This window comes from Octopus bimaculoides, chromosome 29, assembly GCF_046866305.1.
Source record: "Octopus bimaculoides isolate indiv1 chromosome 29, ASM4686630v1, whole genome shotgun sequence".
Lineage (NCBI taxonomy): Eukaryota > Metazoa > Mollusca > Cephalopoda > Octopoda > Octopodidae > Octopus > Octopus bimaculoides.
In genome coordinates, this window is record NC_142956.1 from 5,425,731 (window position 1) to 5,440,282 (window position 14,552).

The 14,552-nt window shown below is 34.5% G+C and overlaps 2 protein-coding genes across 10 annotated transcripts in view; one reads left to right on the forward strand and one right to left on the reverse strand.

The window, feature by feature from the left end:
- LOC149130311 (adhesion G protein-coupled receptor G6-like) overlaps window positions 1-14,552 on the reverse strand; it is a 564,593-nt gene that overhangs the window by 400,494 nt on the left and 149,547 nt on the right. The window lies entirely within an intron of this gene.
- LOC106873117 (uncharacterized) overlaps window positions 1-14,552 on the forward strand; it is a 72,082-nt gene that overhangs the window by 32,453 nt on the left and 25,077 nt on the right. For 8 of the 9 annotated variants that reach the window (XM_089345333.1, XM_089345336.1, XM_089345339.1 and 5 more), the window contains 5 exons: window positions 8,343-8,414; window positions 9,486-9,557; window positions 10,054-10,125; window positions 13,673-13,744; window positions 14,224-14,295. In XM_089345333.1, coding sequence (XP_089201459.1) covers window positions 8,343-8,414; window positions 9,486-9,557; window positions 10,054-10,125; window positions 13,673-13,744; window positions 14,224-14,295 — 360 coding nt within the window. The remainder of the gene's footprint in view (window positions 1-8,342; window positions 8,415-9,485; window positions 9,558-10,053; window positions 10,126-13,672; window positions 13,745-14,223; window positions 14,296-14,552) is intronic. The other variant, XM_089345334.1, reaches the window with a different exon arrangement.

Genomic DNA, 14,552 nt, shown 5'->3' on the forward strand with positions numbered 1-14,552 from the left:
TTCTACTTTGTAGTCGGTCCATTTCTTCAGTTATGCTACTTATAGGTGTATCAAACTTCTTGTCAAAATGGTATGCCTTCCATCTTAGTCTATGGATGTACTCTGTTGTTTGCTTGTTTTTTATTATTTCTTTAATATATCCTTCTTGGGTGGAATGGAAATATCTTCCATAGAAGCAACCACTTCAACTTTCTCCTTTTTACTGGTAGAAACTTATATAAAACCATTTTCATAGTTTATCAAATTCAGTTTTATTCAGTCAAGGAAGTATAGTCCTTTAAGGGATGCTAGCATCTTAGTTCTTCGGTTTATGCCAGTGTTTAGTGAAAATTAAGTATATTAGTTTATCATTGATATCTAAAATTATTTGAAAAATTTTATGAATGAGAAATGGAAGAAAATAGAGAAACTGACATATAGATATTTATTTAAAGACGTTTATTTAAAAATATTAAAATCCATTTTGAGAAATTCCCGTCCTATAGCTATTTCCACAACGTTTGCTTTTGTTGGTGATCTCTAACAACTCTGTCCAACCTATTGGCGTTAATTGCTTGATCTGTGTGTATTGGCATATCCTAGATCTTGATTCATTTCTCCTTTTGTGTGACCTTTTCTGGCGTGTGCCTATACCATCTTTTCTCTGTTGTTATTGCATGTAATTTTTCTGGCCTGTGCATATACCGTCTTTTTCTGTTGTTATACCACTATTATTATCATTATTATTGTATTTTATTATTATTATTATTATTATTATTATTATTATTATTATTATTATTATTATTATTGTTCAGTAGTTTTATTTTTATAACGTGCTTTCACTTCACTACCGAGCGCAGCTCTGTGCGCCTTGGGTATGTGCTGTGGTTTGCTGTGGTGCTCTTATGTTTACTGTATTGAAAGTGTTTTGCGTAGAATGTGTGCAGTACCCAGTAGTGCAATTTTCTGTATCTTATATATATTTGTAAGTCCTGGTGTTTTTGTTATGTATTTGTCTGAATATTTTTTTATTATACCTAAGGCACCTACTATGATAGGAATTGTTTCTGTTTTTAGATTCCACATTCGAGTTATCTCTATTTCCAGGTCTTTGTATTTTGAAAGTTTTTCCATTTCTTTTAGAGAAACGTTGTCATCTGCTGGTATTGATACATCAATTAGAAAGCATTTTTTTTCTTCATGATCTTTGACAACTATATCTGGTCTATTTGCCTTAATTTCTCTATCTGTGTGTATTGGCATATCCCAGAGTATGGTTGCTTTCTCGTTTTCTGTGACCTTTTCTGGCGTGTGTTTATACCATCTTTTTTCTGTTTTTATTCCATAGTGTTGGCATAGCTTCCAGTGTATATAGGTCCCTGCTCTGTCGTGTCTGTGAATATATTTCTTCTTAGCCAGGACTGGGCAGCCAGAGATAATATGATTTATTGTTTCTTCTCCATCTCCACATATTCTACAGTTACTTGTTATATTTCTTTTCATTATCAAAACACATAATGAAAAGAAATTATTATTATTATTATTATTATTATTATTATTATTATTATTATTATTATTATTATTATTATTATTATTATTATTATTTTTATTGAGTGAGAGAGCAGTGCATGTCATCAAAGTGACACTGGGGTAGAATATGCGAAGCCCAGTATAACCATCTTAACTATCCATCTGATAAGGGTACACCAGGCACATACATCACAACCATATGTGCGTGACATGGTGGTCTCATATCAAGATAAACAGTGCATGACCTTGCAGGTGTGGCCTAGTTAGAATTATCTTCAGGTCGAGTAGCCCATCCTGCTCAAAAGGTCACTGAATAAGGTTTGCTTAAGGATGTTGAGCAAAACATCCATGTTTCCAAAGGTGAATTATTCATACCCCAAAGAATTTCTCTCAAGACATGGCTATGATGCTCCCCCGCTACTTCTGCTCATGATCAGAGATGCACATATCGTCGGCCACCAAGGCACATGCTCAACTGGTTAAGGTCAAACAACTGACAAGCAAATCTGTGGTATTAAGCAGAATATTTGCTGTAGCCCATCTTTTATACCAAGACAAAACAATGTACATGATAACACCTCCAATCAATTAAGATCAGAAACCATGGGAACCACTGTCTGGTACTGCATCCGAGCATTGTTATTATTATTATTATTCAGTAGTTTTATTTTTATAACGTGCTTTCACTTCACTACCGAGCGCAGCTCTGTGCGCATTGGGTATGTGCTGTGGTTTGCTGTGGTGCTCTTATGTTTACTGTATTGAAAGTGTTTTGCGTAGAATGTGTGCAGTACCCAGTAGTGCAATTTTCTGTATCTTATATATATTTGTAAGTCCTGGTGTTTTTGTTATGTATTTGTCTGAATATTTTTTTATTATACCTAAGGCACCTACTATGATAGGAATTGTTTCTGTTTTTAGATTCCACATTCGAGTTATCTCTATTTCCAGGTCTTTGTATTTTGAAAGTTTTTCCATTTCTTTTAGAGAAACGTTGTCATCTGCTGGTATTGATACATCAATTAGAAAGCATTTTTTTTCTTCATGATCTTTGACAACTATATCTGGTCTATTTGCCTTAATTTCTCTATCTGTGTGTATTGGCATATCCCAGAGTATGGTTGCTTTCTCGTTTTCTGTGACCTTTTCTGGCGTGTGTTTATACCATCTTTTTTCTGTTTTTATTCCATAGTGTTGGCATAGCTTCCAGTGTATATAGGTCCCTGCTCTGTCGTGTCTGTGAATATATTTCTTCTTAGCCAGGACTGGGCAGCCAGAGATAATATGATTTATTGTTTCTTGTCCATCTCCACATATTCTACAGTTACTTGTTATATTTCTTTTCATTATCAAAACACATAATGAAAAGAAATTATTATTATTATTATTATTATTATTATTATTATTATTATTATTATTATTATTATTATTATTATTATTATTATTATTATTTTTATTGAGTGAGAGAGCAGTGCATGTCATCAAAGTGACACTGGGGTAGAATATGCGAAGCCCAGTATAACCATCTTAACTATCCATCTGATAAGGGTACACCAGGCACATACATCACAACCATATGTGCGTGACATGGTGGTCTCATATCAAGATAAACAGTGCATGACCTTGCAGGTGTGGCCTAGTTAGAATTATCTTCAGGTCGAGTAGCCCATCCTGCTCAAAAGGTCACTGAATAAGGTTTGCTTAAGGATGTTGAGCAAAACATCCATGTTTCCAAAGGTGAATTATTCATACCCCAAAGAATTTCTCTCAAGACATGGCTATGATGCTCCCCCGCTACTTCTGCTCATGATCAGAGATGCACATATCGTCGGCCACCAAGGCACATGCTCAACTGGTTAAGGTCAAACAACTGACAAGCAAATCTGTGGTATTAAGCAGAATATTTGCTGTAGCCCATCTTTTATACCAAGACAAAACAATGTACATGATAACACCTCCAATCAATTAAGATCAGAAACCATGGGAACCACTGTCTGGTACTGCATCCGAGCATTGTTATTATTATTATTATTCAGTAGTTTTATTTTTATAACGTGCTTTCACTTCACTACCGAGCGCAGCTCTGTGCGCATTGGGTATGTGCTGTGGTTTGCTGTGGTGCTCTTATGTTTACTGTATTGAAAGTGTTTTGCGTAGAATGTGTGCAGTACCCAGTAGTGCAATTTTCTGTATCTTATATATATTTGTAAGTCCTGGTGTTTTTGTTATGTATTTGTCTGAATATTTTTTTATTATACCTAAGGCACCTACTATGATAGGAATTGTTTCTGTTTTTAGATTCCACATTCGAGTTATCTCTATTTCCAGGTCTTTGTATTTTGAAAGTTTTTCCATTTCTTTTAGAGAAACGTTGTCATCTGCTGGTATTGATACATCAATTAGAAAGCATTTTTTTTCTTCATGATCTTTGACAACTATATCTGGTCTATTTGCCTTAATTTCTCTATCTGTGTGTATTGGCATATCCCAGAGTATGGTTGCTTTCTCGTTTTCTGTGACCTTTTCTGGCGTGTGTTTATACCATCTTTTTTCTGTTTTTATTCCATAGTGTTGGCATAGCTTCCAGTGTATATAGGTCCCTGCTCTGTCGTGTCTGTGAATATATTTCTTCTTAGCCAGGACTGGGCAGCCAGAGATAATATGATTTATTGTTTCTTCTCCATCTCCACATATTCTACAGTTACTTGTTATATTTCTTTTCATTATCAAAACACATAATGAAAAGAAATTATTATTATTATTATTATTATTATTATTATTATTATTATTATTATTATTATTATTATTATTATTATTATTATTATTATTATTATTATTATTTTTATTGAGTGAGAGAGCAGTGCATGTCATCAAAGTGACACTGGGGTAGAATATGCGAAGCCCAGTATAACCATCTTAACTATCCATCTGATAAGGGTACACCAGGCACATACATCACAACCATATGTGCGTGACATGGTGGTCTCATATCAAGATAAACAGTGCATGACCTTGCAGGTGTGGCCTAGTTAGAATTATCTTCAGGTCGAGTAGCCCATCCTGCTCAAAAGGTCACTGAATAAGGTTTGCTTAAGGATGTTGAGCAAAACATCCATGTTTCCAAAGGTGAATTATTCATACCCCAAAGAATTTCTCTCAAGACATGGCTATGATGCTCCCCCGCTACTTCTGCTCATGATCAGAGATGCACATATCGTCGGCCACCAAGGCACATGCTCAACTGGTTAAGGTCAAACAACTGACAAGCAAATCTGTGGTATTAAGCAGAATATTTGCTGTAGCCCATCTTTTATACCAAGACAAAACAATGTACATGATAACACCTCCAATCAATTAAGATCAGAAACCATGGGAACCACTGTCTGGTACTGCATCCGAGCATTGTTATTATTATTATTATTCAGTAGTTTTATTTTTATAACGTGCTTTCACTTCACTACCGAGCGCAGCTCTGTGCGCATTGGGTATGTGCTGTGGTTTGCTGTGGTGCTCTTATGTTTACTGTATTGAAAGTGTTTTGCGTAGAATGTGTGCAGTACCCAGTAGTGCAATTTTCTGTATCTTATATATATTTGTAAGTCCTGGTGTTTTTGTTATGTATTTGTCTGAATATTTTTTTATTATACCTAAGGCACCTACTATGATAGGAATTGTTTCTGTTTTTAGATTCCACATTCGAGTTATCTCTATTTCCAGGTCTTTGTATTTTGAAAGTTTTTCCATTTCTTTTAGAGAAACGTTGTCATCTGCTGGTATTGATACATCAATTAGAAAGCATTTTTTTTCTTCATGATCTTTGACAACTATATCTGGTCTATTTGCCTTAATTTCTCTATCTGTGTGTATTGGCATATCCCAGAGTATGGTTGCTTTCTCGTTTTCTGTGACCTTTTCTGGCGTGTGTTTATACCATCTTTTTTCTGTTTTTATTCCATAGTGTTGGCATAGCTTCCAGTGTATATAGGTCCCTGCTCTGTCGTGTCTGTGAATATATTTCTTCTTAGCCAGGACTGGGCAGCCAGAGATAATATGATTTATTGTTTCTTGTCCATCTCCACATATTCTACAGTTACTTGTTATATTTCTTTTCATTATCAAAACACATAATGAAAAGAAATTATTATTATTATTATTATTATTATTATTATTATTATTATTATTATTATTATTATTATTATTATTATTATTATTATTATTATTGAGTGAGAGAGCAGTGCATGTCATCAAAGTGACACTGGGGTAGAATATGCGAAGCCCAGTATAACCATCTTAACTATCAATCTGATAAGGGTACACCAGGCACATACATCACAACCATATGTGCGTGACATGGTGGTCTCATATCAAGATAAACAGTGCATGACCTTGCAGGTGTGGCCTAGTTAGAATTATCTTCAGGTCGAGTAGCCCATCCTGCTCAAAAGGTCACTGAATAAGGTTTGCTTAAGGATGTTGAGCAAAACATCCATGTTTCCAAAGGTGAATTATTCATACCCCAAAGAATTTCTCTCAAGACATGGCTATGATGCTCCCCCGCTACTTCTGCTCATGATCAGAGATGCACATATCGTCAGCCACTAAGGCACATGCTCAACTGGTTAAGGTCAAACAACTGACAAGCAAATCTGTGGTATTAAGCAGAATATATGCTGTAGCCCATCTTTTATACCAAGACAAAACAATGTACATGATAACACTTCCAATCAATTAAGATCAGAAGCAATGAGAGCCACTGTCTGGTACTGCATTCGGGCATTATTATTATTATTATTATTATTATTATTATTATTATTATTATTATTATTATTATTATTATTATTATTATTATTATTATCATTATTATTATTATTATTATTATTATTATTATTATTATTATTATTATCATTATTATTATTATTATTATTATTATTATTATTATTATTATTATTATTATTATTATTATTATTATTATTATTAGTGAGTGAGAGAGTAGGGCATGCCATCAAAATGACACACCCATCATGACTACTCGTCTGATAAGTGTAGACCAGGTACATACATCACAACTATATGTGCGCGACATGGTGAACTTGTTTCAAGATAAACAGTGCATAACCTTCCTGGTGGGAACCAGTTTGAATTTTTTCAGGTTTTTAAGACCATCCCGCTCCAAAGGTCCCTGAATAATGTTTTTGAGTATGATGAACGAAACACTCATGTTTCTAGAGGTGAATTATTCAAACCCCCAAGAATTCCTCTCAACACATGGCTATGATGCTCCTCTGCTATTTCTCATGATCAGAGATGCACATATCATCAACCAATAAGGGACATGCTCAACTGGTTAAGGTAAAAAAACTGACAAGCGAATCTGGGGTATTGAGCAGAATATTTGCTGTAGCCCAATTTTTATACCAAGGCAAAACATGTACATCATAACTTTTATATACCTTTTATATCCTGCTGCTGGATAAAAAAATTGATTAAGCATGGGAAACAAAGTCTTTACATGACACATTACGATTACAATTACGCGAGACTCAATGTCCCCTACCAATCAACTGCTCACAATGAACTATTGACGACTCGGCAGTTGTCTAATTAATATAAATGTGTCAGTTCACTTTTAGTCACAGAAGAGTGTTCGAAATCCTTCCACAACATTTCCCATTTTAGAATTAGTCTCACCTAACTTGTCTCCTTTGAAAATTAATCTCCGTACACAGTTTTAATATCTATTACCCTTAAAATTCATTCTAGCGTTTCAGTTTTTTTAAAACTTGTTCTGTTGCTTGAGCGTGTAGTTTCATATTGTTTGGGAGTTGATACCTCAAACGTATCGTACAATAATTCCATTGGGATTTCATTTTAAGTTACTGTTGTTTCCGTGAATCTTTTTTAAAGTTGGTTTATATGTCGTTTATTTTCGACAAATTCTCCTTTTACCAGGTATAACATTCTTCCTATTTCTTCAATAATTACACCCTCCTCCCAGCCTACTTTACCATATCTAGAGGTTTTAAAAAACAATTTGTCACCTAACTTGAAGAAGTTTGAAGTATTTTGTGGTTCGTCTTTTTACTATATTCACTCGGTATCAACTTATCAAAAAACGGATCTGATCTTTCTAGCAAACCTTAATTCTGTAAGGGACATTCTCAAGGACGAATTTGGATCAGATGTTATTTTGTTCACTCTTAGAAAATGTTCAAAGTCTTCCATTACTTCATTGTTAACCAGTTTTCAAGTCCTATTAAAAGTGTCACCAAAACTCTCCGCTTGTCGATTTGACCTAGGTTGATACGGCGGAATGTTCACATGTTCAATAACGAACATTTTACAAAATTCTTTGAACTCGTTTGAGTTATAGTCCGAAGTCATTGAGAGACTGGTTCTATCTTACACTGTACGAACCCCAGTCGTACAGTGTCATTGTCCTGAAGAGGTCGCATATATATGACGTCCACTCAGTATCACAGTATAATTACTACGTCAGCATAGACACGACTCTCAACTCTGTCTACACGTACTCTCTACCTTCCGACCATCATTTGTCGACCGGATATTGGTTTCTTTATAATGGCTGGCTTCTATCACTATACCGCGGAGGGGTAGTCTTTATTCTTTCACATTTTTCTCTTCATTTTCTTCATCAAAGCCGTTCTATATATTTTCTCAATAACTCTTTTATACATTGCAGACATCTGCAATACAATATCACGGATATTGAAGACGGAGCATTCAAAGACTCATCAATTTAGAGAAATTGTTCGTTGCATCACTTCCTTTAAAAGTGCTATATATTTTCTCAGCAACTCACTTTTATGTTACAGACATCTGGGCACCAATAATATCACGAATATTGAAGCCGGAGTATTCAAATACCTCACCAATTTAGAGGAATTGTAAGTTGCATCACTTCCTTTGAAATCTCATTGACGTAAAGTTTCAAAAAATTTACCATATTCTCTTCCTTTTAATCTCTTTTCCTCTGTATCTCTCCATTTAATAACAAAACAGTTTATCAAGAAGTGCAATTATATTTGAAAATAAGTTACTGTCAATGACTCCAGATCAACGTCGGTTGTCAAGCATTGTTTTTCTTTCTAAATGTATATATAGCCTGCATTCTTTACATTAATTTTTGTTTTACCTCCTGTTTACTTCTTCTACACCTTCTTTCTTGTTTTCTGTTTTCCTCGTTCTTTTTTCTCTCTCATCCTCTTTATCATCTTCTCCTTTCCTTTTTCTTCTCCTTCTTGCTTTTCTCCTTCTCATCTTTTGTTTTTTTATCCTCTTTATCGTTCTCCTTCCTTTTCATTTTCTTTTTCTCTTTCTTGCTCTTCTACTCCTTCTCCTCTGTTGTCCTTTGTTTCCTCTTTATCTTTTACATGAATATTTTCCACCCATTTTTTCTTCTTTTCCCCATTATTCGAGCTTTTCTATATATTATCGTCAAGGCGGTGCTCCAGCATGGCTGCAGTCAAGTAACTAAAACAAAAAGAAAATGAATAACAGAATAAATAATTAAACTTTTGTAACTTTCTTTCACTCTCAACACTATCACAAATTAATAGCAATGGTGACATTGTCTTCAGCCTTGTCATCATCATCATCATCATCATCATCTGTGTGATCTCGTCGTCGTCATCATCATTATCGACATCTCAATAATCATTACTAACATCATCATCATCATCATCATCATCATCATCACCATTTATCAACGTCATCCTCATCATCAACATCGTCATCAACATCGTCATTATCTTGATGGTCATCGTCATATTCATCACCAGCATCATCATCAGCAACAACAGCAGAATAGTGAACCACATAATCGTTATCGCAATGCTCATTACCATGATCATCGTTTCGTGCCACATCATCAGCTATTTCACTTGTCGTCCTTAATAACTATTTAGTAATATTTAATATTTATTACAATTTCTTACCAACTATTTCTTATGCTACAGATCACTGTATAACAATAGTATTTCATATATTGATGACGGAACATTCAAGGACCTCCCAAGTTTGAGGATACTGTAAGTTGGATCAGTTTATTGATAACTTAATATTGGCGATATATTCCTAAATAGTTAATGTCTGCTAATCTTTATATTTTCAAATTATCTACGTCTCTCTAACTCCCTGGCGCTCTCTTTCTCTGTATGTGAATGGGTGTGAAGAAGAATTTGTACGTTAGCGTGTGTATCATGCGTGGTGTTGTTAGCGTATGTGTGAAAATGGATATCTATGATTTTATGTATGCACATATAATTTTGGTGTCGATGTATCCCTATCAGCATAAAATCATTATAATCATCATCATCATTGTCGTCGTTGTTGCCATTGCCATTACCATCATCGTCATCATCATCATTATAATTAACCTCATTATCATTATTATCGTCTTTATCAACCGAAGGATTGTTATTTTTCTTCCTTTCGAATATCTTTTCCCTCATATTTAAATGTTATTGAATGTTTCATTACAAAACTGCTCTGTACACTTTCTAAACACTTTTTTTTTTGTTACAGGGATTTGGGTTACAATAATATCAAGAACATTCGAGCGGGAAATTTCCGGAATATGTCCTCTTTAGTATCATTGTAAGTTGGATGAATGTTATTGGCATACTTCCATTGACCAATGTGAGTGTGTGTGGAAATTAGGATGTGCTGACATGTGTTTTAATGTGTGGGTAACAATAAGAGCATTATTGTGTATATGTGTGTATGACAATACACATTTTTGTTGTAGAAAAACATGGACACATATATGATTGTGCCTCTGTACAAGGATGAGTGCACGCGTGCGTACCAACCTGTGGTTGCAAATTAGTTCACAAATGTTTTATGTGTATTTGCTGTACATCAACTTGAATGGACCGATATGACTTATATCTCCTTCGTTTCTTTCCACTTTTTCTCATTCTTGTTCTTATTGTTCTACGTTTTTGAATTTATCCACCACAAAAGTTCGGTGTTCTTATCACCGATGTAATGATCAAAAGCTTTGCTATTTTCACCATGACCATCACCTCTCAACGCCCTCTCAACAACTCCTAACGAGTCTCAACCAATACACTACATTTTATAAGAGTTCGGCTTGGCCATTCGTCTAATCCCACATAGTTGTCAATGACTATCATCACACTATTTCCCCTTTGAAATTCATTTGCCTTGGATGTTATAATAATTACTTTTATCTATTCTTTTTCATTCCATCACATCTCGCATTTTGCGATTTTCCTCCTAGGGAAGTTAAATATTCCATCCATTTAGGCACTACTTCCAATAATGGGCGATGATATGTCTGCAAACGGAACCGTCTTACTTGTATACGCTTATGGAATGTTTTTATCGCAAAAATGATAGCTAGTGCCTCGTTTTCTATTTGAATGTAACTGGTAGTAATTTGCAAGCCCTGAACATACATGTAACGTTGTAATGGTTGTCGGGAGAGGCATATTTGTTCTAGCATTCGCCCTAGAGGCGTCTCGTTTGCATCCATTTCTAACAATAATCTGCACTAGATAATTTATTATTGGCATAAAATTCACACTTTTCCTCTCTGAGCTAAAACCCATAATTTTTTATTCTTTTAAAGACCTTTTTAACATGCACAGCATGCTGATGCCGAGATTCACTTTTTATGAGTATGTCGTCAAGGCAAGCTGCAACGAAATCCGAACATGCGAGTATGACGTTCGTAACTTGTTGCAAAACATCAGGTGCTATCTTTATACAAAAACGAGTCGATTAAATTTATACAACATTCTATGGGTGTTTGTAGTCAATAATTTTGAAAATTCTTCATAGGCTTTTATATGCAAATATACTTCAGATAAGTCCAACTTTGAAAAAGATTTTCCTCCATTCAACTACGTGAAAATTAAACAATCGTTTAATCCTGTTAAAAAATCAGCGCATACTCGAATTTTATTATTGTATTTCTTGATAAAACTGTTGGTGACGCTCATTTTGTGTAATAATTTATTTCAATACCGCAAAGATATTGAAGTCTAACAAATTATTCGTAGACTTGTTTTGGTTTAAATATCAGTACAACTTTCAATACCGCAAAGCTTTTGGAGTCTATCAAACTTTTCGCTGACTTGTTTCAACGCTGGGAAAGGCACCATTCGATTTGGTTCAAAGATCTAGGTCACCAGAAAAAACTGCAGGAAATAGTTTTGTTAATTCTTTTTTTTAAATTCTCAGACACCTTATTTGTACTTACAGAAGAACCATTCGTATTTTTACAAAAGTAGTTATTGGGAGGTCTCATGATTTAAATAGTTCCATCCAGTCTGTTCCAAATAAATCTGTATTTTTCAGCACAAAAACTTTGGCTTTGAAAGTGTTCCACAATATGTATCATCACTTATCATTTCGCGCAGTTTTCGAAGTTTCCTTTAAGCTAGATTTCCCTAAATTATTTTCCATGAATCTGTATTAATTATCGTTATACCAATGCCTATACCCAATTGTATCTTAATAGTCACGTTATTCATTTTTATGGAAACAAATTTTCTTTTCTCAGCCTCAATTGGAATACATTCTTTCTAGAATTCTTTTTGCTTGACCCTCTTTTATTTCGCTATACAGCGTGAGCTTTTATGTCCGATTTCTCCACATTCAAATAATTTATGATTTTTCAAGAGAAAATGACTTCTAAAATTTCTAAAAGGACAATTACTTCTAGGTATCCGCACCCACAGCATGGATGTGACGTTGACGTTCATTTTTCGTTCTTCTTATCCGCCTCAGTTTGACACGCATGTATCTGAAAACAATATTTTTCTTCAAATTTACTCGCGCATGTCTTAAATTTACATTCCTCTTGAATTCTTCGACAACCCCCTGCAGAGTTAATTTTTGGTCCTGTTCTAATTTTGTTAATATACAGAAACGTATATCATCATCTTTTCTTGCATGTAACCCTTAAACAAAAATTAGACATTTGAACAAATCTGGGATTAATTCATTTCAATTGAAGTTTTCACATTCTCTGTTAACGACCCCAGCTTAGGTGACGAAATCTTCATCATCATTCTTGAACTAAATGTAAATACTACCAAAAAGTATTGAAGAGGTAACATCTTCCATTCAAATTTGTCCATAACAATTAAATTCTTTCATCGACGAATATAATCATAGTATTTTTCGTGTTCGGCAGTGGATAACGTTCTTAAAATTAGTCGCATTTTGTCGTCATTCAAAGTTTTCCTTCCTCCTTGAAGATTACTACGTATCTCCTAAAATAAGGCGTAAAAGTAGTACCTTTTCGGTTATAAATTCTCCAATTAAATTTTCTATGCCATCTGTCGAGAACAAACACAGTGTTTCAGACTATTTCAGAATTACTTCCAGTGACTGTTGGTATTGTTGTTGTTACTGATGTAGTTGTTGTTGTAACTGTCGTTGTTGCTGGTGAAACTGCAACACGCAAGCCAATATGTATTCCACGTTAATGGATTATTTCTTTGATTTCGTAACCTGGAAAAATTCTAACGTCCGTTGCAAGCATCGAATATCTCGTAAAATCAACGTGTTCACATGACGTAATTCGCGAGAATCCAAAACAACCTCTCCTATCGACATCTCGTCTCAACCAATACGCTACTCTTTACACGGGCTCGGCAAGTCCATACTTCTGATCCCCTGGGTGTGAGAATGATTCTGGCCACGACAATTATCATGAACACCTGCAGCATAAGGACGCTATTCAACAATCACGCCTTAAGCATAATCCCCATAATATCATTATCGATTGCATCATCATCACCAGCATCATCATGAACGCCGTCTTTATCATCATCATCATCATCATCATCATCAACAGCATTAACATCAACGTCATCATCAGGAACATCGTAATCATCATCGTCATAACCATCATAATCATCGTTATTATCATCACCAGCATCATCGGCAGCATCAACCGAATAGCCAACCACATAATCGTTATCACAATGGTAATGATCATGATCATCATCATTTGATGCCACGTCATCACAAACATCATCATTAGTTACGCAGTTTTGTTCTTGCTACTTTACTTGTATTCATCCATCTAATTACTTTGGTATTATGTAATATTTATAACAAAGTACTTCTATAAATTTATTACGAACGCCTTCTTATGTTACAGATATCTGTCTGATAATAAGATCACAAATATTGACGGCGGAACATTCAAATACCTGATCAGTTTAAAGGAATTGTAAGTTGAATAAGATTATTGATGACTTAATATTAGCGATATATTTCTAAATATTTAATGTCTTCCAATCCTTATATTCTATAACACTTTGTCTCTCTCTATATCTATTCCTGTATATGTCAATGTGTTTGAAAATGCGGGTGTATGTGTGTGAAGAGTAGCATGTGCTGTTTGCCCCGTTGAATTTTGGTGTGTGCCGATATGTGAGGGTATTTTTTTACGTATGAGTATGTGAAATAGATGTCTAAGTTTTTGTGCATGTATGCGCACATGTGTTTGGTGTCTTGTGTATCATCATCAGCATAAAATCATGCACCCTACTCCTCATCATCCTCCTAATCACCATCTTTGTCAACCGAAACATCGTTATCGGATTTATTTTGTTCTCTAAGTTCAATTCCTTCATATCTAAATGTTATTTAATATTTTATCACAAACTTGTTCTTTATAATTTCTCAACGACTCAGTCTTTGTTACAGGCATCTGGTTAGTAATAATATCGAGACCATTGAAGCGGGATCCTTCCAAATAATTTCCACTTTAGAAGTATTGTAAGTTGGATGAATCTTATTGGCAAGCTTCCATCATCCTATGTGAGCGTATGTGAATGTTAATATATGACGATATTTGTACGTTTTAATGTGTGTGTAAATAATGAGAACATGAATGTGTATGAGTGTATGACAATATGCATTTAAGTTATGCGGAAGGAGGCACTCATATATGTCTGTGTACAACGATTAGTGCATGCGAGCGTACCAATATGTGCTTGCAAAGTTGTTTACAAAGTTGTTTGCAAATGTTTTCT